This window comes from Xiphophorus hellerii, chromosome 7, assembly GCF_003331165.1.
Source record: "Xiphophorus hellerii strain 12219 chromosome 7, Xiphophorus_hellerii-4.1, whole genome shotgun sequence".
Taxonomy (NCBI): Eukaryota; Metazoa; Chordata; class Actinopteri; order Cyprinodontiformes; family Poeciliidae; genus Xiphophorus; species Xiphophorus hellerii.
In genome coordinates this window covers 20,549,227-20,575,836 of record NC_045678.1, presented here as the reverse complement: position 1 = coordinate 20,575,836, position 26,610 = coordinate 20,549,227, and the positions used below count along the sequence as shown (strand labels likewise).

Below are 26,610 nucleotides of genomic sequence, written 5' to 3'. Positions count from 1 at the left end.
CACGCTTGAAAAATATTCTCCAAATTTCTTACCAATTTCTCATAATCATCAAGCTATAATTCTTTACCCAAACATAAGTGCCGGGAAAAATGAATGCAGCAGAAAAAAATACAAAAGCTTCACACCTGACATAAACAATAGTTTGTGTTAGCTAAGGTGCCTGGCAAGGATTTATGGCGCTTCATTCTCTTCATATGTTTTCATGTTACTACCACAAACTACAGTGTACATTATTTTTAAATTTTTGTGATAGACGTTTGTATGTATATTTTTGTGGTTACAACCTTGCAGAAGGTAAAAAAAAAAAAAAAAATATACAGTTTTGGCTATGAAGCTTCTTCATTTGTTTTCTACAATTTGACTTGAGCGTTTCAAATGTATGTCTTTTACTGTTTTCCTGTTACCGGTAATTATTTTTATTCTCCAGCCACTGTGAGAACTATTTTTTAAATTTCAGTTTTCATTTTCATCTGTCAAATGTTATGAAAAGAAATTCAATTACTTTCAAATCCATGCTGAGCTTAAATAACCTGTCTCCTGTCATTGCTTTGAAGTCAATTCTGCATATAACCCGATGAAAAGATGCATTTATATGTCTCTGTCCTCTCTCTGTCCCTGAAACTGTGAATCAGCTTATGATTTGCTGCTACCTGTGGCGAGGTGACACTGTTTAAATGACACCCATGTTTTTTTTCCTTAAAGAATTTTGCAGTTATAGTTGACTTCACTGAGTTAATCTTTTTTTAATTTTAAGAAAACCATTGTTTTTTTTGTTTGACTTCTGTTGCAGTGTACTATGTAACATCATTGTCATGAGCTTCAAAGAGTCTATCACATGAAGAGAAACTGTGAGGCACAAAAGGTTGAATGCTTTATTTTGAATGTTTTCCTCTGGAGAAGGTTAAACAGAGTCTGACAATTTTCAGAGGGGGCTGAAAGCTTTTCTAAAAGTGTTCATGTGCACTTCGATTGATTTAGAAAAGAAAATTGATTAAATGAACACATTTTTTTATTCATTTATCTTTGTTCTGCTCCCGTCTCATAGCAAGACCAAGAATTTTCCTCATAAGATGGAGGAGGATTCAAATAAAAATATTCTGTGTGGTAATTCAGGAGGAAGTGGTTACATATGTAAAACTGATTGCTATTTCTCTGCTTCATGGAGATTTGATTAAGAAGGCAATGAAGCATGATTTGATTTTGTGCAACACACTGATTGGTATGTTAATACTAAAATAATTGAGTCCATCTCAGAGTGCATCAATTATTGTGGGTTACAAAAGAAACAATGATGAAATAAAAATAGTGAAATATTGCTTTGATTCTTTAAGAGAACAAAAGCTTTCCAAGTCGGGTCAACAGAATTGTTCTCTGAAGCAAACCTCTTGTGGTTTACAATGGGAAATTTCTTCTAAAACAATTTTGGTGTGCATTCCTATTTAAGGCAGTGCCAAATTAATTCTTAGCTCATTCAGGTTTAGATGCTTACCCTCCGTGTGAGAAAATCCCTCTGCAGTAACTTTCCATTGGATCAGAACTCCAAGGAGGGTCAGGACAGGCCACACCCCTAAGATGACCCAGGTGAACCAGCAGACAGGCTTCTTTGGTGCCACCTGTAATTAACATCAGTACAGTTTTTTTTAAACTTTTGCTTTATTAGATATAGTGAATTTCCAGAGTTTAACTTTCTATGATATTAGCAGCATTCTGTTGGGAAACACTGTTTTATTTCTAAGCATATAAAGCACAAGCATGTAGTAAAGCACAAGTTGCTGGTCCACTGCTGTAGACACCTTCATTTCAGGGCATTCATAACCAATTGATCTCAGTTAATTTATATAGTGCCTTTTCATAATTAAAGTAATCTCAAGGCACTTAACAAATTACTTTGGCAGATTGAGAGGTCTATAAATCCAAATCTCTGTTTTGAATTATGTAGAAAGAAATCTCAGACCTAACTTGACACCCTTAACTGTTATATAATGAAGACCATAGAAGACCATAAAAGGCCACATTGATCAAAAGTTATTTTTGAGCGAAAATAACTTTTGACTGATTCACAAAAGTTTGACTTAGAAATCAAATGGTATTGGCAGAGATGTAAATATGGCACATTTTATCTGTAAATTTGCAAACCTGTCAATCTGACTTTCACTCAAACATTAACATGTCATGAATTTTCATCAGAAACTGCCTCAAGGTGAATTCAACGCTCACACTCACAAACACACAGGAGCTGTCCTAACCTTGAGTCTCTCATAGATGTAGTGCACCAAGGCAAACAGCTCTATAAAGTAATCCACTGTGACAGTGATGATGGCAGAGCCAAATGTTGCCGTAGAGAAGGTGACGAAGCACCGTTGCCACTGAAGAGTGAGGACGGCAAACAATGTCCCAGAGCCCAGAAGGATTCCCAGAGGAACCCATACTGTTTTAGGGTGATAGAATTCCTCCATAACCTGGAAAAGGAAATGTTGTTTAGTAGTTGCTCTTTTCTACGTTAGCTTGTAGAAGCATGTTAAACCGTCTCCATTACAAAAGAAAATCAACACTAATAAAACATAAAAAGTTTAAGCTGGGATGAACAGCTTAAACAGTTGCTAATATAGACAATTATCATAAACGATAAAGAAATATAAAGAAACATTTTCAGATCTGTTCCCTATAGTTTTTTTATGGTTAAAGTTGATACTTCCTGGAAGCTTTGCAAATGCTACTTGGGATTATAAATCTGGTTGCAAATGTCTATTTGGTGTATCTCTAATAATAACTATGAAATATTTTCATTGTATTTTATATATCCACAAAAAATAAAAACAAAGAACAAAAGGAAGGGATTTACCACAAGTGATGCAACTCCAACCAGCAGGCCCAGCAGCAGGCCTACCATAAAAAGGCCCACGCTGCGGACCAACATGGTCACCAGGCCACACAGTGTCCCAATGCCCAGGCCAATACCGACAGATGCCTCTACGCTCAGCTGAGTGTCCATTACCCGCTCCTTGTAGCACAGCATGAAGATGACCACAGAGCCAAACATCAGGCCTGTTAGAAACAACACTGCCTTGAAGCATCGATAGCCTGAAGGGGGAAAACAGAGCACTGTGAGGCAGACACATGCATTAGACATTTGGCAGCTGGATGGGTGTGAACACTAATTAATATTGTTTGATAGTGGTCAGTGATTTATTGTTTAAAATAAGCAATGCTTAATTCATCAAAACCATTATGTCTGATCGTACTCTCACAGCGTTAAGACTAATACGCAATGAGAAAAGTAATGGTCTCACTATTAATATCTTCAAAGCAGTGCATCTTACTTCAAAAACATGCTGGTGAGAAACTGTGTTTTTTGCTTTCTTTTTCTTTGTTTGAGATATATATATTTTTCGAAGGTCACAGCATTTATCATCAGAACATTTGGAAAAAGTACATTTACTCATAAAAAACCTGATGACGATAACAACCACTACAAAGGAAAGCAAGACGGAGGATGCATGACTGTATCCGCCCAGAAAGACAAGGACTATTTATTTAAAAGAGCTCTTCATATAAGAACCTCATTAATAAGACACACATGTAGGGTTTCTCTGATTTACCAATTTATTCTCATTATCTGACTGCACACTTTCCTCCATTTGGTATGTTGATTGACTCCATAAAACTGCATAGATGCAAGCATTTCTGAAAATAAAGAGCAAGTTATGAGATCAAATATAATGTGGAGGCTGCACAATGAGCAGTAGCAAAAAAAAGGATTCAAAAATGCTTTTTTTCCTGAAAGACAAGTGTGCCATCCTTACTGGAGTACTGAAGCAAAAAAAAAGTTTAACTCTTATAAAGTAAATAAAATATGATAATCTTTGTATTTTGAAAGGCCATCTACATTCATCCATTAAAACATTTGCTGAAAACAACAGCTGCTATCCTAATTTTCTGTTTACCATCATTTGCCCATGCCTTTTCTATCTGTTTTTTATGTATTTTATTCAAATGAAAGCTTACAAAATTCTGCAAAGCATTAAAAGCTGAGCTTATCGACCATTCAAATCTCCTTTGCCTTTGCTTTTGTGTTTATTAATGTTTGCCTTTTCGTTATTTTTTTCTGAATCTATTTCTTTCTCTGACCGGCCTTGGTCTCGAGGGCACCCAACCTCAGATTATTATCTTTGTTTAATCAGGCATTGCACTGCTGAGCAGCACAATACTCTTTCTTATCTAAGCCAATGTCCAAGCTTCTCCCCTGTGACCATAGCTCATTTAATTGACATGCTTCTTGTAGCTTTTTTTCTCCCTTGTATACAGTTCTCTGAGGGATTTTAGATATCTTTTATCTGGGATGTTTGTTGAAGCCACTGCAGCTTTTTACAGCTGTTTGCACTTGCGCTACATTACGCCTGAAGATATACAAATCATAACTGAAACATCTACTGCCATTTTAAGCATTTGTTTGATCGCTAGCCGCTAACTAATTCCCAACATGCCATGATTTCTATTAATCAACAAATGAATTTTAATGTCACTTCCTATTTCCTGCTAATGATTTCAGTGACTCATCTTTTCCTCTCCCTTTCTCAGTCGCTTATCCCTCCAACTGTTCCACTGCTCTTCTCCTCTGCTCATCCATCCCTCCCTCTCTATCTTTGTTCCTTGCTTCTTTCCTTTCTCTTCCTCCAGCCATCAGCCAATCCCATCTGTTCATCCCAGCTTAATCAGCTCATGTCCTTCCTCACATTATCTCCCGTTGGCTTTGCTTTATCAGTCCTGTTTCAGCAAAACCACTCCTGATTTATACTACAACTGTGTCTGGATGAACTAAATAAATGCAAACATTTTTATCTTACCCTCCAGTCTAAAATCAGCACCTACTTCGTCAGAGACACAAGCAATCTGAAATAATCCCTCCTCTGACTGATCACCCTTACTAATGTGCCGTTGTTCAACCCTAACTGAGGAACTTCTGAGGCATAAACAATTTGCTGTCTTCTAAATCTAAACTGCAGCTTCTTTTTTATATAATATTGTGTACAGCTAAGGCATAGAGAAACTTGAAAACAGGTTATTGAAGTTGAATGTGTAAAATATATTTTCATTTTATCCTGCTATTATTTTTAATACCATACTTTGCCCAGTTAAAGTGCTGTTTTTTTTTTTATAAAGACACTCTTTCAGCTAATATAAAATACTTTATTTAAAGTTATTTTTTGTATAGATACAGTCCATCTCAACATTAAAGGATCTAAAACTTCTGCCTTGATAAAACTGGATCGTAGTGCTGAGTTTGGCACATTGTCACGGTATGTCATGCACCCTCAAGGCTCCATTCTCAGGTTGCTATACTTATTACATTTATCTGTATCCCAGAAAATTACATGTGTGCTTCAGTGACATTTGTCGGTCAGATTAAATATAATTTTTGAAAATAATCATCTTTAAGCAAGTATTTAACATGCTTTTGAGACCACATTTCTGTACTAATTGGTTTATTAATCTGGTTTGGTATAATATTGTAAGAAATGAAAAGTCATGTTTTCATTAAAATTATCAGACAATGAGGTGTGAAAACGTAAGTCTATGTGTAATGAATCTACCGTCTATAATGTGTTTCGCTCAAGGGAATAAGTTACTGAAATAAATAAACTTTTAAATAATATTCTAATTTATTCGGATGTAACTATGCTCTGCCTCAGATTATAAAGTACTTCAACATCTCTTATTTTATCCTTATGATACAGTTTTATATTCTAATATTTCTGTTTCATCACTTGATCAAATTCAATAGCTGTCACTGAGTCAGTGTGCTTTTTCAATCAATGTGTAGATTGGTTATAAGTTCTTTTCTAATTTAACACTAAAAAACCGAGTTTTTGGTCTTGGTCCCAAAAACTAAAGACAGAGCCGCACTCACCCTAGCCCATCCCTAAAAGAGGCTAAAACCATAGACCATGGAAAAATCCCAGATGTTACCACTCAGACAATAATTCTAACATCGAGTTTATTACTATTTTTGAAATCATTCCCTAGAATAAAGAGTTTCTTGTTGTTGTTCTGTGAGGCACCAAATGGCATTGGGACCTAATATATTTCAGAGGTGCTTGTCATGCATGAGCTTAAGAACCTTGTTGTCATCAGAGACTTTTACTCTGTTGTCCTAGGACCAAAACAAATCAAGCAAGGGTGATATGAAGTTTATATAATCTTCTGTTCTGGAACCAACTCATCTTCCTTTTTGTTTCTCATGCATTTTTCTTTACCTTTGCTCCTTTATTTTCCTCTCAAGCGCTTTGAATTAACTTGTATAGATTGTGCTAGATGAATACAATTCCCTTGCTTTTTATGATAGACCTGAGGACTATCATCTTCTCCTCTAATGCTAAAACTCCGTAAAACATTTCTGTTTCATTGTTTCTAGAAATGTATATCTATGCAGTGCTGCTTACTGTGTTTGCTAAGTTTTTGAGCAGCCTACCTATAATGTAACATCTGACAATAGGTTTCACCTGGATTTTATTGAATCTTCATGCTGTCTACGCTTCAGTGCATCTCTATTTGAACGCAACAACCTGCTGAAAAGCCCTATTATCCCTATTTCAAAACCTAAAATTGTGTTTTGAGATGCTTTATATGCTTTTAGAGAAAGACTTATTAGCACCAACTAGATGTATTGCCAAAAAAATGATCAGGATGATTGTAAGCTGAAACCTAATTAACTGACTCTAGCTATGATAAGATTAATTACCAGTCTGACGAACTCAGGGGTTGGGATAGCAGTGGTTTATGGTGCTAGAACTAAGTTTTTCTCCTGGTGGAAGCACAAAGAACTGGTACTTATACAACCACTTTAAAACTGGAACTGATTTTTTGGACAAGATGCCAAAAGGGATGTTTTCTAACCAGCCATTAAGGCCTTCAAAAAACAGTTGTATTTATATTGTCAATACATTTCTGACAGGTGCTCTCTGTTTACATTAGATATCCAAGTGATGCAACACTTTTCAGATAATTTGTAAAAAACAAAAACAAAAAAAAAAACATAAAGACCATACACTTTCCCTTCAAATTTACAGTTATTCACTACTTTGAGTTGATTCATCACATGGGGTATGAATGATTCCCACTCTATTTTCCTGACCTGTGGTTATTTTGACACCTCTCACAATTTCTAATTTATCAGTTGACCAATCACAGCAGACTCTGTCTCACATGAGTGAAGCTATTTCAAACAAAATATAGGAGCTGATGGATTGGGAGACAAAAAGAAGCAGCACATCTGCTCTTGTGTATTATAACTGGGAATATTATGGGTTGTTCATGAACTGCTCTTGCTTGACAGTGGAAACTGCTGGGTGGTGGCTCAGGTCAAGCATATTAAATGTGTGGTTCAGATGGTGTGTGATCACACTTTGTGTCTAACTATAACCACTGATAAAGAAGCATCAATCCCTTCAAAGACAGAAAGCAAAGATGAACAGTGACTTATAAAAGTATTCACACCTTCTGAACATTTGTAAAGTCAGAACCACAAATTTGAAAGCATAAATCACTTTCAAATTTCTTAAACATAAAATATATTTTCAAGGGTAGTTGAGTAAATGGGAAAGAGAAAATAAATCAATACCTCACTTGTTAGATTATGATGAATAAAAACCTTTTGAAAAATGTGTCTTTTCCCACCTCTTTAAAATAATGTTGTCTTTGTCTACCACATACATACTTTCACACTGGTGGGTGTAACATGACACAAATTGAAAAGTTCAGAGTTATGCAGTGCATTTGTAAGGCACTGTATGATATTATTGTTCCTTTGGAAATATTTTCTGTAATTGTTTATTCATTACTCCATTGTGTGTTGACCCCAAAATTTCCTACTGATGATCTAATACATTCTATTTTTAGCCTGATCACAAACTAACCCTCAAAATAAAGCTTTGTGTCTTAGTGCCTGAATTAAACCCATTTTCTAAGACAAATGTATCTACATTTATAGCATTTTTTTAATACAAACTAACTGGTTTCAGGTTATTGATAACTATTTAACACAGTAGTGCTAAATTTCATTTTGAATTTCACATTAAGTTAATGCTGGCATTCTGTTTTCACGGCTTCACTCACCAAAGAAGCAGTAGATGATTCCAAAGAGGCAGCACATGGAGCAGACCACTGAGGGCACAATCTCATACCTCCTCTCGATCTCCTGGTCACACTTTAGGCCCATCTCGGCTAAACCCAGAAGCTGGCTGGTGGAAGTCATTGTGGCTCCTCTTGAGGGGGGGAAGGGTTTAAGGGTAGCAAGGAAGGCAGGGAGGGGTGAGAGACACAGGGATTCTTGGCTCAGTGGACCTCACCCATGGAGACGTGTTTGCCTACAAACAGGAGGCGTGTAGAAAGGGGTGATGGAGAGGGGCACTGGAAATGAATGAGGGCATGAAAGAAAGAGATGAGGAGCATTATTGATTGCTCTTCTAAGTACTCAGCTGTGAGTGCTGACATTGCAGTAATGATGTGCCATAATTTTGAAAAACGAAACATCTGAGTAGAGAAGCTTGCATAAGTACTACTTAAGATGAAATGCAACGCAGCCACCATTGCTCACCAATATGTACATAAACATTCTGTTACAAATAGTCAGGGAGGATGGTGCAGCACAAATAATAGTTGCTATAGAAGGCTCAACCAAATGCATTTGCATAAATTAGCATTTCGTTGGAAATTGTGGCACAAGTACAAAATACCTCGTGGGTTTTACATATGTCTTATAAAGCAATTGTTCTCAAAGACTTAAAAGTCGTCATATACTCTGACAACTCATTTGAAACAACTCAGTAGAAAACAAATAAGAGGCATTTATAGGAGCTAATCAGAGCTGCTTTGTTTAAATGTTCAAGGTGTTGTTATGACTGTGTGAGGCTTTTACTGTTTTGTGGTTCAGCAAAATTGTGTTGGAAAATGTATTTTCCTCCATGACAGCAATACACTTCCATAACAATACGCGTCCCTACACTAACATTAATATTAATTCTTTAAAAAGTATTTTTTTAAATACTTTTACTTCCTAGCTTACTGACAGTAGTTATGCATGTACAAGCACTTTGATGTAATTGCAATTTTATTCAGATCAACAATCTTAGATGGGAATCCCTGTTCTGTCTTGTTATGTCTTTCAGACAAATATTTGCTCATTGCTGACTTCCTGAGATCAAGAAACACGTGTCGTCTTGTTCAATACATCCAGTATCTTCTTTCTCTTATCTGGGTGTCTATAATAAAAAGTCTAATTGGCATATCTCTGCTCTGATGGTGGTCGGTAAAAATGCACAAGAGCTAATCATCAGCATTAAAAACCCCATAAATTCTGCACAAACAGAATAAATGCATTTCAGTCATTCACGTAGAATAAAAATATATATATAAAAAAATAGTTTAAAACATTCTTCTTTTGTAATTGTACATTGATAAATGTGTTGGACTCTGAATAGACTTTAAAAATATGTTTGCTAGATGTTTTAAAGATTTAGAAATGTCCCACATGCTCAGCAGGAAAATGCTCTAAAAAACATCTTAAAACACATTTTTAATGTAGATGCAGTGCAGTGTGTGATTCATGTACCACAGACTGTTGCTGCCAGCCAAACACCCACACACAGCTCCGCATTCATTCATGTACCAAATCCCAGTGGTTAAATTTCTAGCTGAGACACAAATTAAGACCTTCTTAGTCAATACGCTCACTCAGCGGTGGATACATGTGAATAAAAGCATCAGTGTTTTATTATATGCACCAACTCATTTAGGAGATAATATCACCCGCCATATTTTACCTGTGGCCTACCTGGTTTAGAGATGTACTTTCATTGACAGAAAGGTTTGTCAGGCTTTATCAGCCCTTTCCTGAGCTATTGTTTATATCAAAACATATCCTTCCACTGCTCTTTGTAGTTATGTTCATTCTATGTCTGCTTAAAAACTGCATATTGAATGATAATAATCTGTCTTGTTTAGATGTACAATTACAAAACAATTAGATCTTGGTAGAGGTTAAGATGTTCAGACAGAAAACACTGGTATTCTGAAGAACGTTGGGTTTAGAGACTTGTGTGTTAAATGTCAAGAGTTGTTTCTCTGTATCCATTACCTTCAAAAGGTTGTCTTCTTCAGGTCAGTGAACTCTTCATGTCTGACAACAGAGAACAGACCCACATTTTTTATTCCTCCTATTTCACACCTGTCTGGATCATTCAAAAATAGAAAATGCACATGGTGAACACACACTTTGACTGTGCTTTCAAAAAAATTTGTACACCTAGAACTCTTTCACGTTTTTGTCATATCCGAAGGACATTTTAAAATGTGGCATGCATGTATATTTACAAAACCTTAAACACTTTTTGCTCCATTTAGAGCAAGTTTTTTAAGGTATGTCTTTGCAAAACTTTTTGTAATGATGAAATTAAACATTTGCACCATCCTTCTACACAAAACAGTTCAAGCTTATTCAGATTGGATGAAGATCGACTGTGAACTGCAATGTTTAAATTTTAGCAGCAGTTATTTGGATTTTGGTCTGTACTCCAACAGGGCCATTTTAACGTGAATACTTTCCAAGAACTACCAGCCTGAAACCTTTGGGTGCGTTACTCTGCTACCACACCTGGATCCAATGAATGGCTAATTACCAGGCCTCTACAGAGCTGAATGACATGCTAAGGAAATTTGGCCATTATATTCAAGTCTATTGGGCCAGGGAATCATCTAAAAGTTGCAGGATAGTAGCTCTTGAGAACCGGAGGTGGAGACCCATTTTATTGTCACTCAGGTTTGAATGTTTAGAAATGTTGAAAGGTGAATCTTTGCTCTGGTACCAAATCTTTGTTCAGCCAGATGATAAAATGAGCAATTCTCTGTGAAATGTTCAATGGTTGGGATATTGGTTTCAAACCTAACACTGCTTAGTCACCAGTCTACAGTGTTCCCTGGTGTTCATGAACCTTTTGATTTCCAATGCTCTCTAACAGCGAGGCCGTCACAGAACAACTGTGTTTATACCGGAGGCGAAATAACACAGATAAACTCTATTCATTAGTTAGGTGACTTCTGTTAGAAGTTGGTTGAACTTAATTTTACTTCAAGGTGTCAAAGGAAATGATTAATGATTATATACAAATCACACTTTTCATAACTTTATTTATAATATGTTCATTTTGAAAATCACAAAACCACAATTTGTCAAGTTCCATTTAAACATGACAAAGTATATAATAACTGAAGGGGTGTAAATACTTTAGTAAATTGTAAATAAATTTGTAAATTCAGCATTGACGAAGCAAAAGATGAAAGGCAAGTACACATACTGTCAATATTCTCGGTTTTAAAGAAAAATATAGCATGAAGTAGTTTTTAAATAAGTACAGGATGTTAAGAAGAAAGAAAAAAAATCTAATAATCATATTAATTATTTCATGAGCACTGGAAAAGAGGAAAAACCATTTGCAATTAATGATTGTAAAACGGATGTGTGCAAAGTGAAAGATGTATTGTTCCACCTACTTTACAAAATGGGTTTCAATGTACCCTGCATTTAGGACAAAGGAAAATAGCAAAAACCTCAAAAAATAAACTATAGTAAGAATATACTTAAAAAAAGGGTCAGCTTATGAAGCCAAAACATTTTTATAGCAAAAAATAGAAAGCTTAACACATTAAAAACAAACAGAGCTTCTGGTGAGGCTGCAAAACTAAACAGCTAAAAATTTAAAATCTCTACCAAAGCTTTAATTCAGCTGCTTGTTAATACAAGTCACACCAGGGAAAACTTGGATGTTTTTCAGAACTGAGATTTGCGGTTCATAATTGAAAGAAAATCTGTTTAGTTTGAATTTTAAACAGGTTATATGCAAAGAAAAATATGCACCACAAGGATGGGGATGGGGTATGCTTATTACCTCCACACCAGTGGTAGATGAATGATGAATAAACTTAATTGTTAAGCTTTCATCAGTTCATCTTTTTTAATAATAAACAAATCTACACCTACATCAAGAGGTTTCCTGCAATTACAAACACAATCTGCATGTATATATATATATATTTGTAGTAACTTTTAGCTAGTGGGGTATTGTGTTTTAAATGTAATCATAAACGTTTGTTTTTGTTGATCAAAAGGCACAATCTAAGATGAAACTGTGTCCAAGCCCTCTGGCATTTCTTTTTGCAGAACAGGTTTAATTTCATCAGCATGGCAGATTAAAGACTCCCTATTGTAAATTATGAGCAAAACAATTTATATACATAAAAACTGTTAAGCACCTGAGATTGTTCTTTTACAAACTAGAAGATGAAAAAGGATATTTGTCTTAGATGCTTGTAGATCGGAGTACAGCTGCCAAAATAGCAGAATATTTGTACCAGTTCTAGGTCAGTTCTTGTATTGACTTCTTAAAATTTGCAGTATTGAACTGGAGCTTACATTATGCCAGACTTGCACATTTCTTTCTTTATGTTGTTTCTTGATGTACGTTTGCTGCATTCAAATTTGGTAGCAGACCTAAAGTTCTTCCCAGCATGAAGTGATAAATTCTTGGAAAATGTATGCTGTTGCTTGGATACCATGCCGTTGCTAACGAGCTTGTTAACATTAGAACTGTTCACACTCTCAAAGATAAATGTAGAGAGTCATCATCTTATAAACATATTTGTAACTTTAATCACTGGAAGTTAAAATTTAACTAAATCTTCAATTTAAAAATCCAAGACATGTTTGATGAAGCAGATGAATACTGTATTTGTCACTTTATTTAAACTAATACATTTTGTTAATGTTAATTTCCACAAAATCCTTTGTCCATATGGAAAACTGTGATAAATTCAAGAGTAAACTTCCAGAGTCTACATTTGACCTTTCAAGCTGAATGTTGTGTCACATTTTGCAGTGACCCCAGCAGCACCCCAAGCTACAGCCACATAGTTGTGGTACAGTTAGATAAAAGCCAACCAGTCAGGTTAGAAGGACAAGGAATAGCATATTATGCAACAACGTCACGTAGTGACTGTTGCTATAACAACTAGCAGAAAGAGTAAGACCTTGCAAATGGGTCATAGGACTCGTCTCCATGGGAATGTACAGAGCCAATTCATGATGGCCTCCTTTGAGACTCCTAGCTGTAGATAGGCCTGACCTTTGACCCTTTTCAGCTACTGCCTTTTTAGAATTCACTCAAATGTTAGGATTTCTCCACTGAAAGCGCTTGATTTACTACTCATGAGTAGTATAGCCTAAGACTATTCTTTCTTGCTGTAGTAACCAACCACAACATATATGCTCAGCTCACATAGATTAAATCAAATACATTTATTTTAATAATTCACCATTTACAGATACTAAGCTAAGTTAACTGTCCTCACTAAGTTCAAAATGTAATTCTGCTGTAATTCCTGCTGAGACAAAGTCTAGACCAAAAATTAACAGATAACATCATGTGTAAGTTAGCATATCAGCAGCGTCATTACACAGCAATCTGGAATCTGCAGTTTGGTTGTTTTCATCTATTTGCTTCTAATGGCCAAATTAACAACAAGGCTGGTCTAAACTACATACAGTGAGGCTATTGAAAATGATAAGTGGTTTTACTCTTGAAATGTGAGAAGCGTGACATGCATTCATTTTAATCACTCACCTAAGACTTAAGTAAATAAAATCCAGTTTAGCTGGATACCTGTAGCCGTCGTCTAATTAATAGGAGGAGCTGCAGAGAGCAAGATGAAAGTTATTTTAATAGCTGTAAGAATTTTCTTTTGTAGTTTGCCACCAGTCACTTTAACAGACACAGCAAATCTGTGAAGATGATGCACCGGACCAAAACTAACATGTCAAATGGAAACCTGATGCAGAAAAACACCGCACATCACTCTGAAAACATCTGCAGAACGTTGTGGAGGCAGCATTATGATGTGGAGAGGTTCACCTTCTAGCAGAACAATGACCCACAGAGCCAGAAAAACAATGGAATATTTTGATCAAACCATATTTATTTGTGTCAGTATGGCCCTGTCAAAGTCAAGAACTAAATTAAATTGTGGCAAGGCTTGGAAATTGATGTTCACAGATCCCTTCTATGCAATCTGACTGAGCTTAAGTTATTTTGTAAGGTCATGGGACTTTCAAGCGTACCTGAATTTGATAAACCAGTTAAGAAAAGACGTCACATGGTGTATTAATCGTGATTGCTCTTTGCAGTGATAAGCTATTTATAAAACAATATAAATCTTATACTAAGCACTTTGTTCCCACAGAAAATTGGTCACGTTTTTGTTGTGCATCCATAAATTTTGATAGATTATGGCAACTGCATTTGTATGCATATACTGATGTTATGTATTGCTAATAAATCTCCTACTTCCTTAACTGATTACACATGAGTTTAAGTTCTTAATAAATATATATAGCAGACAAAATGATGACTAAAAGCAATAAAATATAGCATTTTGGTGCGTGAGTCAAAACATTGTTTTCAGAATACAGAAAAAAATAATAATTATGCGTTTCATCTGCTCCCTCATGAGCTGTAGTGTGTGAATGCTGCACTAAAACCAACATCTAAATGATGCCTTGCAGGCTTCTTCTGCCTCCCACTGACAAACAACCCTGAATCAGACCTAAGCACCCCTGACACAAATCACAGCACACAGTCCTTACTTCCATCATCTGTAACAACATGGGCAATAATTTAAGGTCACATAACAAAACCACTGGCGATGTAATAACTTTTCTGCGTGTTGATGCGTTTTCTATTCAGTGTGCTGCTTCTTCATCCACTCTTCTAAAAGAAAAAAAGAACTTGATACTGCAAGGGTACAGATCACATACGGACATTGCTGGCACTGCAAAAAGGTTTTTGAGATTTTTTTCTGCTATATAACAGCTTTTACTTCGGGCAAAAATTGCATTTATCATTCACTGTGAAGCATGACTTTGCTTCTGCCATTGTGCTGACCTTCCTAATCTTTAACTTCACACTTGTAGGGAAAAAAAGATCACATCATACATGCATCTTGTCATTATTACTGGCAGAGCAACTGTTTGATTTTGTATTTCTATGACATTAATAAAACCCCAGAACCAAGTATATGAAATCTTGACAGAATCTTCTAAAAAAAGATCAAATCTTCTCATAAATATGCAGTGTGAAATGAATATGTATTTGCAAGGCTTTTTAAAATTTTTTTAGGTTTTTACTCCACAGACCCTGCTGTGAGATGAATTATATTTTCTAATCTTCTGCTGATACAGAACAAACTGTCAGGAAGAAAAACATGAAGCGTTTGAAAGTGTCAGGCCAGTGTGAGTTTCTATGAGTTGTGTATGTGTGTCAAGATGAATATTTCAAAGGCCGCACACTGAGAGGCGGCGACAGAGCATCACCAGAACGGGGACACACTGCTCTTCCTGCTGGAGGTCGGTGGAGTTGGTCATAGGAGAGAAGAACAGCAGCCACAATTTTTAGCTGTAGAAAAGTTCAGTCAGAAATGTGAATTGCGAATCTCACCTCATTTTCCAATTTTGCAAAACTAACAGACAAAAAAAAACAAGCTTTCATCAGTCTTCTTTTTTAAGAGTTAAATATTCAACTTACTGGTGCAAAGAAAAACAAAACAAATCAAAACTTACTCTGCTATCTAGGAGTGCAGTTGATTCTGAGTAAATTTGTAGAAGATTTGAGAAATTCGTCTGTTAGATTACTGCTTCAAAACACATGGCTGTCATTTCTTTGGATGAGAAAGCAGTACATACTGTGAATAGCAATTTCCTGTGTACTGTGCAAAGAGGTCCAAGAAATATTTTGACAATATATTTTCTGGAGTTGGTGACAGTTACCAGGCTCTGTTTCTCAGAGGTGATTGTGTATGCATTAAAGTGGATATAAAATGTAAAATCCACTTGTTTAGCTCTCAAATACCTATGTTGTGTACTTTGAGTGCATAAAATTTTAATGTATTCTCTCCCAAGGCAGCATGGATATCTTATTATTCATTTTGGGTCATATTCTGTTCATTTTTCTCTACTCTATTACGTTTTCTTATCTATTACTTCACTGTATTTGCCATGGAACTGTTAAACAAGGTCATGGACTTCTGGGTGATCAGTTTTGTGAATCAGCCACTTTTTTCCTCGCAATGATTTTGTAGTCAAAGTTCAGTTATGCTGAACAGCAGCACAATGCAAATGGAACATATTACTTGCCAAAGTCCACTATATTCAGTATTTTCATCATTTGTGGATACTGGCTCTAGCTACCGTTTTACTATGTCCAGGTGTGAGAGTAATCATGCCTGACTATTGCTGGTGAAAATACCTGTTTTTGAGTTGGAGTGGACAGCTTTTGCTGTCTTAAAAAAATTCAGCACTTGAGTGTTTTTTGTGCTTACTAAGATCTTGTTTGAAGGAGCTAGTTAGTAAATACATTTTCAAAGCACTGTGCAGTAATTTTATCTCAAGCGGAGCCATACTGCAACAAATTTCTAGGACATAACCATCACAACTCAAAAATGCCCTGAATACAGAAATATTCTGACACTACAAGAAATTTAACTAAAAGCTATTGAAATGTTTCTGTTTATTTTGTACCCTGCCTCACTATGCACACTCTGTCTGTACAGTACAAACTGAGTCACCATGGCATAATGAAAGCTTGGATTGGTTAGATTTATGAGATGGCAGATTAGCTAGACCTTTTTTCTGTTTTTGATGTTTATGAGGCGCACTCACAAACATCATTCTTCATCATTTTATTGGCTAGCGCTTCCAGAAGCACCATTTATTTTTTTTCTTGGCGCTCCTGGATTGGTTGCCCTTGTCAGGATTGGGTTTTTTCTGTGTTGATTTGAGTCTTCTGTGTGTTTATTTTTGGGTTTCTGTGTCTTGAGTCTCCGTGTTGTCCTGTCTACCCCTTGATTGTTCCGTGAGACAGGTGTGTCTCGTTCCGTGATTACCCTTTGTGTATTTAATACCACCTGTGTTTCTGTGTCTTTCTTGGGTCCTTGTCGTACCAGTGTGTCGTATCTGTCTAGTCATGTCTGCTCTCAGTTATTTTGTAACAAGTTGCTACCAGAATTTGAGCTTTTAGCCTCCTGCTCAATCTGTGCTGCCTGGACTTTCTGGATTTGTATTTTCCTCATTAAATCATCACTTCTTCATCCCCACCTGGGTCGTCAGTGTCTTCCTCACCACCACTCACCACATTTCATGACAGCCCTCCCAGTAGCGGAAAAAGAAATAAGTAGACGTTAACTTCTGCTCTGGTGCCAAGAAGGTTTCCACTGTGGATATTAATGCATATTAATTTATTACTTTATATTTGTGTGTGAACTACTGAAATAGGTAGTTATAACAAAAAGCCCCAAATATTCACAGATTTTAGCTCTATAAGGGCGGCTTTGGTCACTAACCCACTCGAATACAGGAGGTATCAGAACACTTGGCAAAACAAGAAACAGTGCGGCGGCAGCTTACAACCGATCATTCTTAAGTGAAATGTTACTGAGTTAAACCTTGTTAATACCACTGAAGCTAATACCCAAATGTCAAGCTTGTTTGCTTAATGAGGCTAATGAGTATTATTGATACAAGGATGAGAAAAGAGAAAGAAAAAAAAAACATGATCAACTTAGCAGCTTGCTTTACTAAATTAATTTGCAGCATCTGAATAAGCCAAAAATTGCTGCAGTCAAAATGTGATGGGCATTATTTTAATTTACTCAAAGTCTTATAACCCCATCCAACAGTGCAATGTCTAGATGTACAGAACAAAATAAAATAAATGCACTGAAGAAGTACTATTAGATATTGTTCATGAATTAGGCAGCAAAAAAAAAGTCAACTCCAACATCAACAATTTGTGTTCAGAATACCTGATGTTCATATTTCTCAGGTTTGAAATATTTTCACAGGTTTGCTTCCTATCCATACAGCTGCTTACCATGTCTAACTCCTCGTCGACTAGTGTAGAGAAAACAATACATTTAAAAGTGTTGTCATTTATATGCAGCATTGAAGGAAAAGAGAAAGTGAGAGCATACATGAGCATATGAGTGCTGATCTAATGATTACTAACAGTGTGACTGAGCTTCAATCCAGGCCATCTGCCACAGGGAAGACTACTACTGTGTGCTTGTCTGCGTTGGCAGCTGGGGGGGATGAGCAGAAAAATAGTCTGCTTGGGACTCAATACAAATCACAGATGAAACTGTCATCCCAATCCTGCTCAATGTTGACTAAGAAATATGTATGTTTATAGGTATTGGATTCACTTACTGAATGATTACACTGTTTCTGGTCAGACATCATTTTGAAGATGTTATTTTTATTTTAATGATGATGAGAGCAGCTTACTAAAATCTGTACATGTTACTATTGACCTCTGTAATCCAAAATAGCGTCCTCTTGATAGATGATGGATTTGGCATTGATGTGCCGCTTATACATACATACAGTGACTTGCAGCATGTTTTCTTACATAGTTACAGTTGAAAAAACTCTTAAAATGCCTCACTTAAAAAAATAAAACATGCTATCAGTAGTAGGAGTCCAAACAGTCACTATTTTCATGCAGTATTAAGCATATTTTGCTTAGTTATGCCTTTTGGATGTTTGGATGTTTTGCTTTAAGTGCAATGAGTGGGCTTTGGGGATTTGTCTGCTATCTAATGTATTTTACAGACAGAATATTCCATTAATTTGTCAACAACTTCACTCCAGATGAAAATGATGTAGGAATAGTAACAAAGTAGATTGGACAGTAATCGTGAACTACACCTCCCATCATCACAGTTGGCATAGTAACCAGAAAGGAGCAGACAGCCTTGCTTCATTGAAAATAACTTCACTGTTGCATCCTTGATTGACTGGCTTGCCAAGATGGAAATTTTACCCTCTGTACAGATTCTGCATATATTGGATATCCAAGTCCTGCAGCTAAGCAATATAACTGAACAGGTTAGATGAATTATACCTTGACACTTCATAGAAAATCTAATATCGCTCATGTAGGATTCTGTAATTTTGTATCTGTTGCTCAGGAAAATGGTTTTGACGTTCCTTTTTGAACAAATGTGAGAATTTAATTTAAACAAATTTAAGAACTTCCTCACAAATAAAATAAAGGAGTAAACACATGCATTACACCCTAACAAAATATATATTTTTAAATGGAAAAGAGATGTTAACAAAATAGGTTTTGTGACACATTCAAGGCAATCTCACAAGCGACTTCAGAGAATGTTTTCCTTCTAATACAAGGACTGGAATGATAACCCCAGCTTGAAGAGAAACATTATTTGGTTCATAAGAGACACGATAATTTGGTAATACTACTGGGAAAATGAAGATCACAAAATTTCAGATTTAACAAAACAAAGTAAGATTTCACAAATCAGTGTGTTTTAAAGAACCAATAGTCAAAGCAAAATGTCCCAGTCAGTGTTTGACCAATCCACATTTTAAGTTTTCATTTTTTGGAGCTCGCCATGAATGCCAAAAAGTTATTGAAAATGTGTATATGTCATCCTGAATTTTCATAATGACCCATAAAAAAAGATCTTGTCTGCTCTTTGCATCTGATTTCCACTATCTACAAAAAGACAGAAACTTAGTTGAGAATAAAAAACATCTTCTAGCTGCAACAGAGTTCCATCAAACTGCTCTGACAGAGATATCAGAGGAACAATAAATGAACAAGATTGAGTCTTGAAGCACCTATTACTAAAGTCAGATGCTGACAACAGTAAGCGGTTATAAGGAAAAAGCAGTGGAAGCTCTCATGGTTGAAGTAAACTGAACAGCAGTCAGAAGATGGTTGCAGCTGCTGTCACACAGCACTGATTTCCCCCCAAAATTCATGACACTGATCGACATTTGTCACTGCTCATTTGATGTTGGGCGAGAGCTAAACCTGGCAGTTGGTTTTTCTGTCACAACGAACAACTCCACACCATCAATTTTAGCTCACCGATGGAAAATTTCTTGAAATTCTTTCATTATGAAAGACTGAATAAATGATTCCTGTGTAAACATAGCTTCATAGAAGCTCTGTTCAACGTAATCATCTGGTTCAAGTTTGTTCAGTTTATGTTTCTTGAAATTTGGATTAGATTAATAAAATTCAGTCCAGAGTCACCAAAAAACGTCTGAATAACCCTTACTTTGCCTTAGCTTTGTGATAAAAATTTCTTCTCCTTAGACTTACCAGCTAAGGTAGGTAAACTTACCTTAGCTGAAAGAGGATGCTTTAAAAATTGTTCAAATGTACAAAAAAGTACAAACTTTATGGTGGCTAACTAAGCAAAGGTTCTGTTACAGGAACTTTAATACGAGAAGCAATTATGTCCTCTGAAGTAACGTGTATGTAACTGTGTGTGTGTTAAACTTGGTGGCCTCAGCATTGATCCATATGTAAGCCTTGGTCATTGCTCATGGCCTGAAGGAGAGGTGACAGGGGAGTAAAGAGGCTTTCATCAGATTACAGCTCATTCTCCGTCTTTCTCCGTCCCTCTTTTCAGCACTGAGTATCTCTCAGCTGCTTTCAGCCACTTGGCTCCATCTCTCCTCTTTTCACTGCTTTGCTGAAAACTGGACCTGCTTTAAGCGACCGCATTAAATTTGTCTTCAATCTCACAAGGATTCATTGCCTTTTCCAACCTCGCCTGAAAGTGTCTATTCAAGAGCAGGAATGTGACAATTTGAAGTACAATGTATTTTTTTTAAGTTTTTTTTTTAATTTTTTTTATCATATTCAGATATTTGAGGTCAGAGTTTTTTCGTTTTATTTGCAAAAACACTTTTGTTTTTAACCAGTAATTCCTCCAGTATTTGGGCTGATAAAACAGCAGGGATGCAAAAGATCAAGTAATATGGGTGTTTGGCCGCTGGCCCATATTGTGTGGCTTCTGGTCTGGGCTAGAGTGGAGTAGAGGGAGATGTTTTAATATGATTAGCTCCGGTGAAGCAAATTGTTTCACATAAGTCTTGTCTAATCTACCACAGCTTTGAGAACACCACACCAGTATTGGCCCACATCCTTTGCCCTGAAGCTGTCTCACAAACTGAATTGTTGCTACTTCAAAACAGTGAAAGTTGAGCATCCTGCCGCTGACCGCATCAATGTCATTATGTCAACCCTGTACAGTGGAGATTACAACAAAGGCCTTATTGTTTGAATAGAGACAACTGCTCTAAATCATGACAAAATGAAGTTATGATGGTAAAAGCTTTCATTAATAGAGTACTAGTAAAACTTAAGGAATCTTTCCTTCTGAGTACAGTCTTTAATTGTAATTAAATACTTCTCTTTGTAATAGTTACCAGCTAGTTTTTGTTGCATGTATAAAGTTAAATATACAAGTATGCAAGTTTGAAAATTGTTACTTCAACATTTGCATGCTAATGGAAGAAAATACATTTCTAAATAAGAAGTGCAAAGTATTAGTGGAAGAGTTTGAATTTAATTGTGTAAGCTAGAACCTCATAATATTTCATATACAAGACCCAACTGCTCAAATGGCGATCAAAATTACAATTAATGGAAAATCTCTGTAATAAAAAAAGTCTTAAAAGATACAATTAACTTCATATAGCTACATGTTTGCTTTGAATAGTTCTAGGATTGTTTATCTGCATAACTTATTAAGATACCTAGCAAGAATAAAATCACAGGACGGATAGGTTTCTTTGTGCACATAAAATAAAAGTAGGTTGGAATGAAATTGCTTTGTGTGGGTATAAAATTGGAATATAACCTGACAAAGGGGTGAATAAACTATTCTGTTCTATTAATGGCTGCCTCGCACAAGCTGAGACCTGGAGTGAATGAATTCAATTTACTTCCGCTAGCAAAACACAAGCTGTAGGTTTTAGAGAAGTAGGGGCGAGCAACAAGAACTAACACACTCACATCACCTGCTGTTTCTATTAACCGTGCCTCTCACATCCTGTCCCTCTGTAGGCCTGTCCTGAATAACTGAATTTCAATGCAAACTCTGCTTCAACCACTTTAATTTGTTAGCCAGTTTCAGTGTAATCACACCAACACACACATACACATCACTCAACAAAAATATCCAGTCAGAGATTTAAATTGAAAGGGTGAACAAATCTGCTACGAAAAACACAAAAAGAATACCATGCAAAATTATCATATCCCTTGGATGTTTCCACATCGTGTAAAGTACAATACCAAATTTAATGCATTTCTGTTAGCTGATTCTCCCACCTGAGCTGTAGATCTCTGCAGCTCCTTCAGAGTTACAATGAAGCAGTTTTAATGCTCTCCTTGCCAGGGCTGTTGATGCCCTAATACATTTGCTGTTTTGCCATATTCCATTTTCAGATGATTAACGTTCACACAGGTGGAGTCAACTGACTTTTGAAGACTAATGTAAGCACTAGACTTTATCTATGGGTATTATTTATAGGTAGTGTAAAGAACACTAAACACAGAAACACAGCACACTTTTAAAATTTTTTATTTGGAAAAAATGAAATGTTTCATTCTGTGTATCCTTGTTCTACTGATTTATAATTAGGTGCTTGTTTGTGTTGGTGCCTGATAAAATTTTACAGGGACAGTATTATGTATTTTCCAGGCACATAGTGTCATTTTATAGCACAAGCAAGTAACTATGTTACCTTCAGCTGTTAAAACATTGTATAGATATCAAACATGACTTAAAAGAAATTTGACTTCATAATTTGACATGAATTTAGACTCTGCCTCTTTAAGAAGTCCCTGCTCTTTCTGACACTCCACCTTCAGCATGTCATCACAACATTTCCTTTTCACTATGCTGTTTGCATTCTTTGGAGCTTTGGACTGAAAGTAGTTTCTATGATAAGCACGGAAGGTGCGCAATCCCACCAGGTGTGTGCAAATTGCTACTGCCGCTAGTCTGAAGGAGCTGTGTGGGGGGGAGTAATCTGTGAGGCGACAGCTCAGCCGGAGACCTCAGCTTCATGGAGGGGCTTTGAGGAAATAGGCAGTACTTTGCATGAGCAAGCGATTAGACTCCCTTGAATGGTTGCCATGGGAGAGCCAAGGATTTTTCAAACATGCATGATAGAATCAAGGTATGTTTTTGTATGAGGGAATACCATTACAACTTGTTATAAAGCTAAAAGAATTGTTGATATTACATAATACCCCTTCTTCAAGAGTATACATTACAGTTTATGCTTGTTACGTAAAAAAAGATCTGAAAAAGCACAAGCAGTCTGAATACTTTTTTAAGGCACCATATTTGAAATTACTGGAACCTGCTATGTGGCAGGAGGTAAAGGCACTAATGTGTCTGTTGTGATGGTATGCAAAGACCCTTCCAGCAACAATATAACAGCCAAACACAAACATGCAACATGGTGCATTGCATTGCCAGAGGGTTGCTCCACACTGGGATTTCAATGAGCTGTTTGAAACCAGAGGCTCCCAACATGACACTATCTGCATCATGCTGATGGTGCACAGATCTGTGTGGAGAATTTTGCCCGAGGTGCTCTTATAATGTGAAGGAGCACACTTGTGAGCTGAAAACTAACACGAAAACATATCCGACCACACCTTTCTTACAGTTTGACTGTCGTTTATAAAATAAGCTCAAGTGTGTGTTGATATTAGGATTGATTGTTTTTTATCCTTTCAGTCATACTTTAATTTCCTTTCTCTGTTAAATTTGCTTCCCCTACTTTGAGCTCACATCCTTTCTACAAACACATACCAGAAACACTCACTTTTTTAACTTATTTCCTCTAAACTTCATATATCAGTTGCTTAGGCTCCTAAAACTCCAAATATACACACACAATTCAAAGCTCCCCATCCACCTTGTTTGACCTCCTCCCTAAATAAAAATAAAGAAAAATACTAAGGTTGTTTTCTGCACACTAGACACGAGTCTCTGCAGTTTCTGATCGGTTTTCTTAGCTTGTGTTTGCCACACTAATATAACTCTTTCTCAGAGTGGACAGTATCTCAGTGATGTCCACCACATAAATGATAAGTTGCCTTGTATCAATTTTCAGATTAGCTTTCGATTCTAACTTTTAATTATTTGGGTGGTGAGATCTGTCCTTCATCATTAAAGTGTTGGAATGGAAATATTTCTTCTGTATATTTATGATGTTAAAAATGTCTCCTTTTCTGTCTTCAGGCGTCAGACTGTTTTTCTGGAGAGGGTATAACTTAACGCTTTTGATAAAAGAGAGATGCCATAAGGACAAGGAGCTTTTCAGATCTGGCCAGACTCCTCATCAACTGAGCCTGTCGCTCTGGCTAAAGTCCTAAGTCTGAGGACTGGTTGGCTCACAGTAATGGTTACATAAGTGTCAGGAAAGTGCCATATGGGAAACTCACTGGGGGATGAATGTGTAGGTTTAAATTTCAATACATGTCACACATCTCTATAGCTACTTTGTGCTCCCCAGTATCTCTGCCTTGTTAATTTTTTGCTGAACAATGTAGTATTAAAATACAAAAGTCTCTGGGATGCAAATGGGTCATTAGTCAAGCAATATCAATGTCCGTGCTATGACATAATAACAAAATACCACAGATGATCTTTTTGTGAATCATCATGAATTACACTTAATGTTAATGAATTTCCTGTATTTAAATCTATTATTGTAGATCAGTAGCTGAGCTCTGGTGAAACAGCAATGATTCTAGACATGCTGTGTTGGAAACAAAAAAAATAATGTGACAGTAAAAAACAGAGACATAAAGTCAATTGCGTGTTGCAAGAATTGATTCTTTTATCTATTTACTCCCCTCAAGGTTATCTGTTTGAACAGACATATCAGCTCAGAAAATGAATCACAAACTGGAGGAGAATTTTCTTAAGGGAAAACAACTTTCAAGTCAAGGATGCCTGTAGGCAGACATCAGGACGCTTTTCGAGGTTTCTTCAGACCAAAACAAAAGTATGATTTTGACAGAATGCCATTTAATAAAAACTTAAGTGTCCTTTTATTCCTTTTCATATTTAGCTTTATTGATTACTGTGCTCTATGTTGTTTCTGTATCTCTTTTTAAGTCAGTACAAGAACTATGCGCACCATGGTTCCACATCACAGTGCCATGCAAATATGTTCACACCAATTAAAAATTTTGACATTTGCCACATTACAATCAGAAGTTTCAACGGTTATGTCAGAAAGCAATGCACAGCAGTAAAAACAGTTTTGAAGGTTCTCAAGAGACAAGACAAAATCCAGTGCCTCCATGGTATGCAAACTAATATCTACATACCGCAGTATTCGACTATAAAGGAAGGCAAAACCTGCAATAAATGGCTGACCACGTGAGGTTACAAGCGAGGTGTTGAGAGTGTTAAAGTAGCATGGGACTTAAGGTGTGATCCATGGTAGAGCTGCAGGAGTTGCAGAAAGCCACAGCTCAGGTAGGGGGAATCTTATTACAAGATAACTACAAGGTTTGTTGTGAACGGGAAGAGTGGTAAAATAAAAGCATCTTTTGAAAGAAAGCCTTATAAAAAATTTATGATAATAAACGAGTATGCACTGTGAAGATGGTAGTGATGTCATCATGCATTTCTTCAGAAGGAACAGAGAACCTGGTCTAAGTTGACAGGAAGATAAATGTTCCTAAATATCAGAGAGTCCTAGGAAACAAGTTATAGGCTGTTAGACAGAGAGAAGGTTCACTTTCCATCAAGATAATAACCTAAAGCCAAGGCTGCAGTGAAATGGTTCACATCAATGCTTATAATAGGTTGTAAAAGTACACTAAAATTCCTGCTGAGTATGTACCTCACTTTTAAAGTTACTGTTCCAATTATTTTCCATTTATTTTTAAGAGAAACCATTTTCTTTCTTTTTTTTTTACATTGTTCATAATTTAGGAAAAAAACAAATCATTTGTCAGATTTGTGGAAATAGTTTGATTTTATCATGTTTTAGAGCTTCAAAGCGTGCCCAGTGTAGAACTGACTGGATAATTAATTTGAACATTTTCAATTAATGAAGGATTATCACATGTAGCCAATACCTGAATAAATTACACAACCATAAAGCCATCTGGAAATGGTCATTCAGGAAGTTTTGATTGAATATTTTAGGATGACAACTGTCCTAGTGGTGTTTACATTCGGCTTGAATTTGTTTTAAGAGTCGAAAAATGTTGACAGGCTTTGGTCCAGTCTGTCCTTTCTTTCTTGATTTTCACTCTGGGTGACTATAGCTGACTAAGAAACTCTACCTTCCTTAAATAGTTTAAATAACTGGGACTTTAGCAATAGCTGGGAGTCCACATTGTTTTGTTTTTGTTGGGTCATGTAAAGGCTTTTGCAGTAAGTATTCCTGTACCAATACTTATCCATGTTTAGAATGTCCTAGTCAAACTCCAGAGCTAAATCCAATTGAGGAGCTGTGACAATATTTCTGTCAGCAGATGCTCTCCATCCAGCCTGACTGAGTTTGAGATACTTTGGAAAGAAGAATGGGCAAATGGCCAAGTCTCTGAAGCTGTTAGACACATCAACTACAGAGGATAGATAAATGGATAGATAGATAGATAGATAGATAGATAGATAGATAGATAGATAGATAGATAGATA

At 36.2% G+C, this 26,610-nt stretch overlaps 1 protein-coding gene across 2 annotated transcripts in view; it reads right to left on the bottom strand.

The window, feature by feature from the left end:
• The window catches only part of tmem198aa (transmembrane protein 198aa), a 36,052-nt gene that overhangs the window by 8,387 nt on the left and 1,055 nt on the right, over positions 1-26,610 (bottom strand). The window contains exons 2-6 of one of the 2 annotated variants that reach the window (XM_032568753.1): positions 10,133-10,174; positions 8,113-8,406; positions 2,843-3,081; positions 2,247-2,459; positions 1,490-1,613 (exon numbers count right to left, since the gene is read on the bottom strand). In XM_032568753.1, coding sequence (XP_032424644.1) covers positions 1,490-1,613; positions 2,247-2,459; positions 2,843-3,081; positions 8,113-8,251 — 715 coding nt within the window. In that variant the 5' untranslated portion in view covers positions 8,252-8,406; positions 10,133-10,174. The remainder of the gene's footprint in view (positions 1-1,489; positions 1,614-2,246; positions 2,460-2,842; positions 3,082-8,112; positions 8,407-10,132; positions 10,175-26,610) is intronic. The other variant, XM_032568752.1, reaches the window with a different exon arrangement.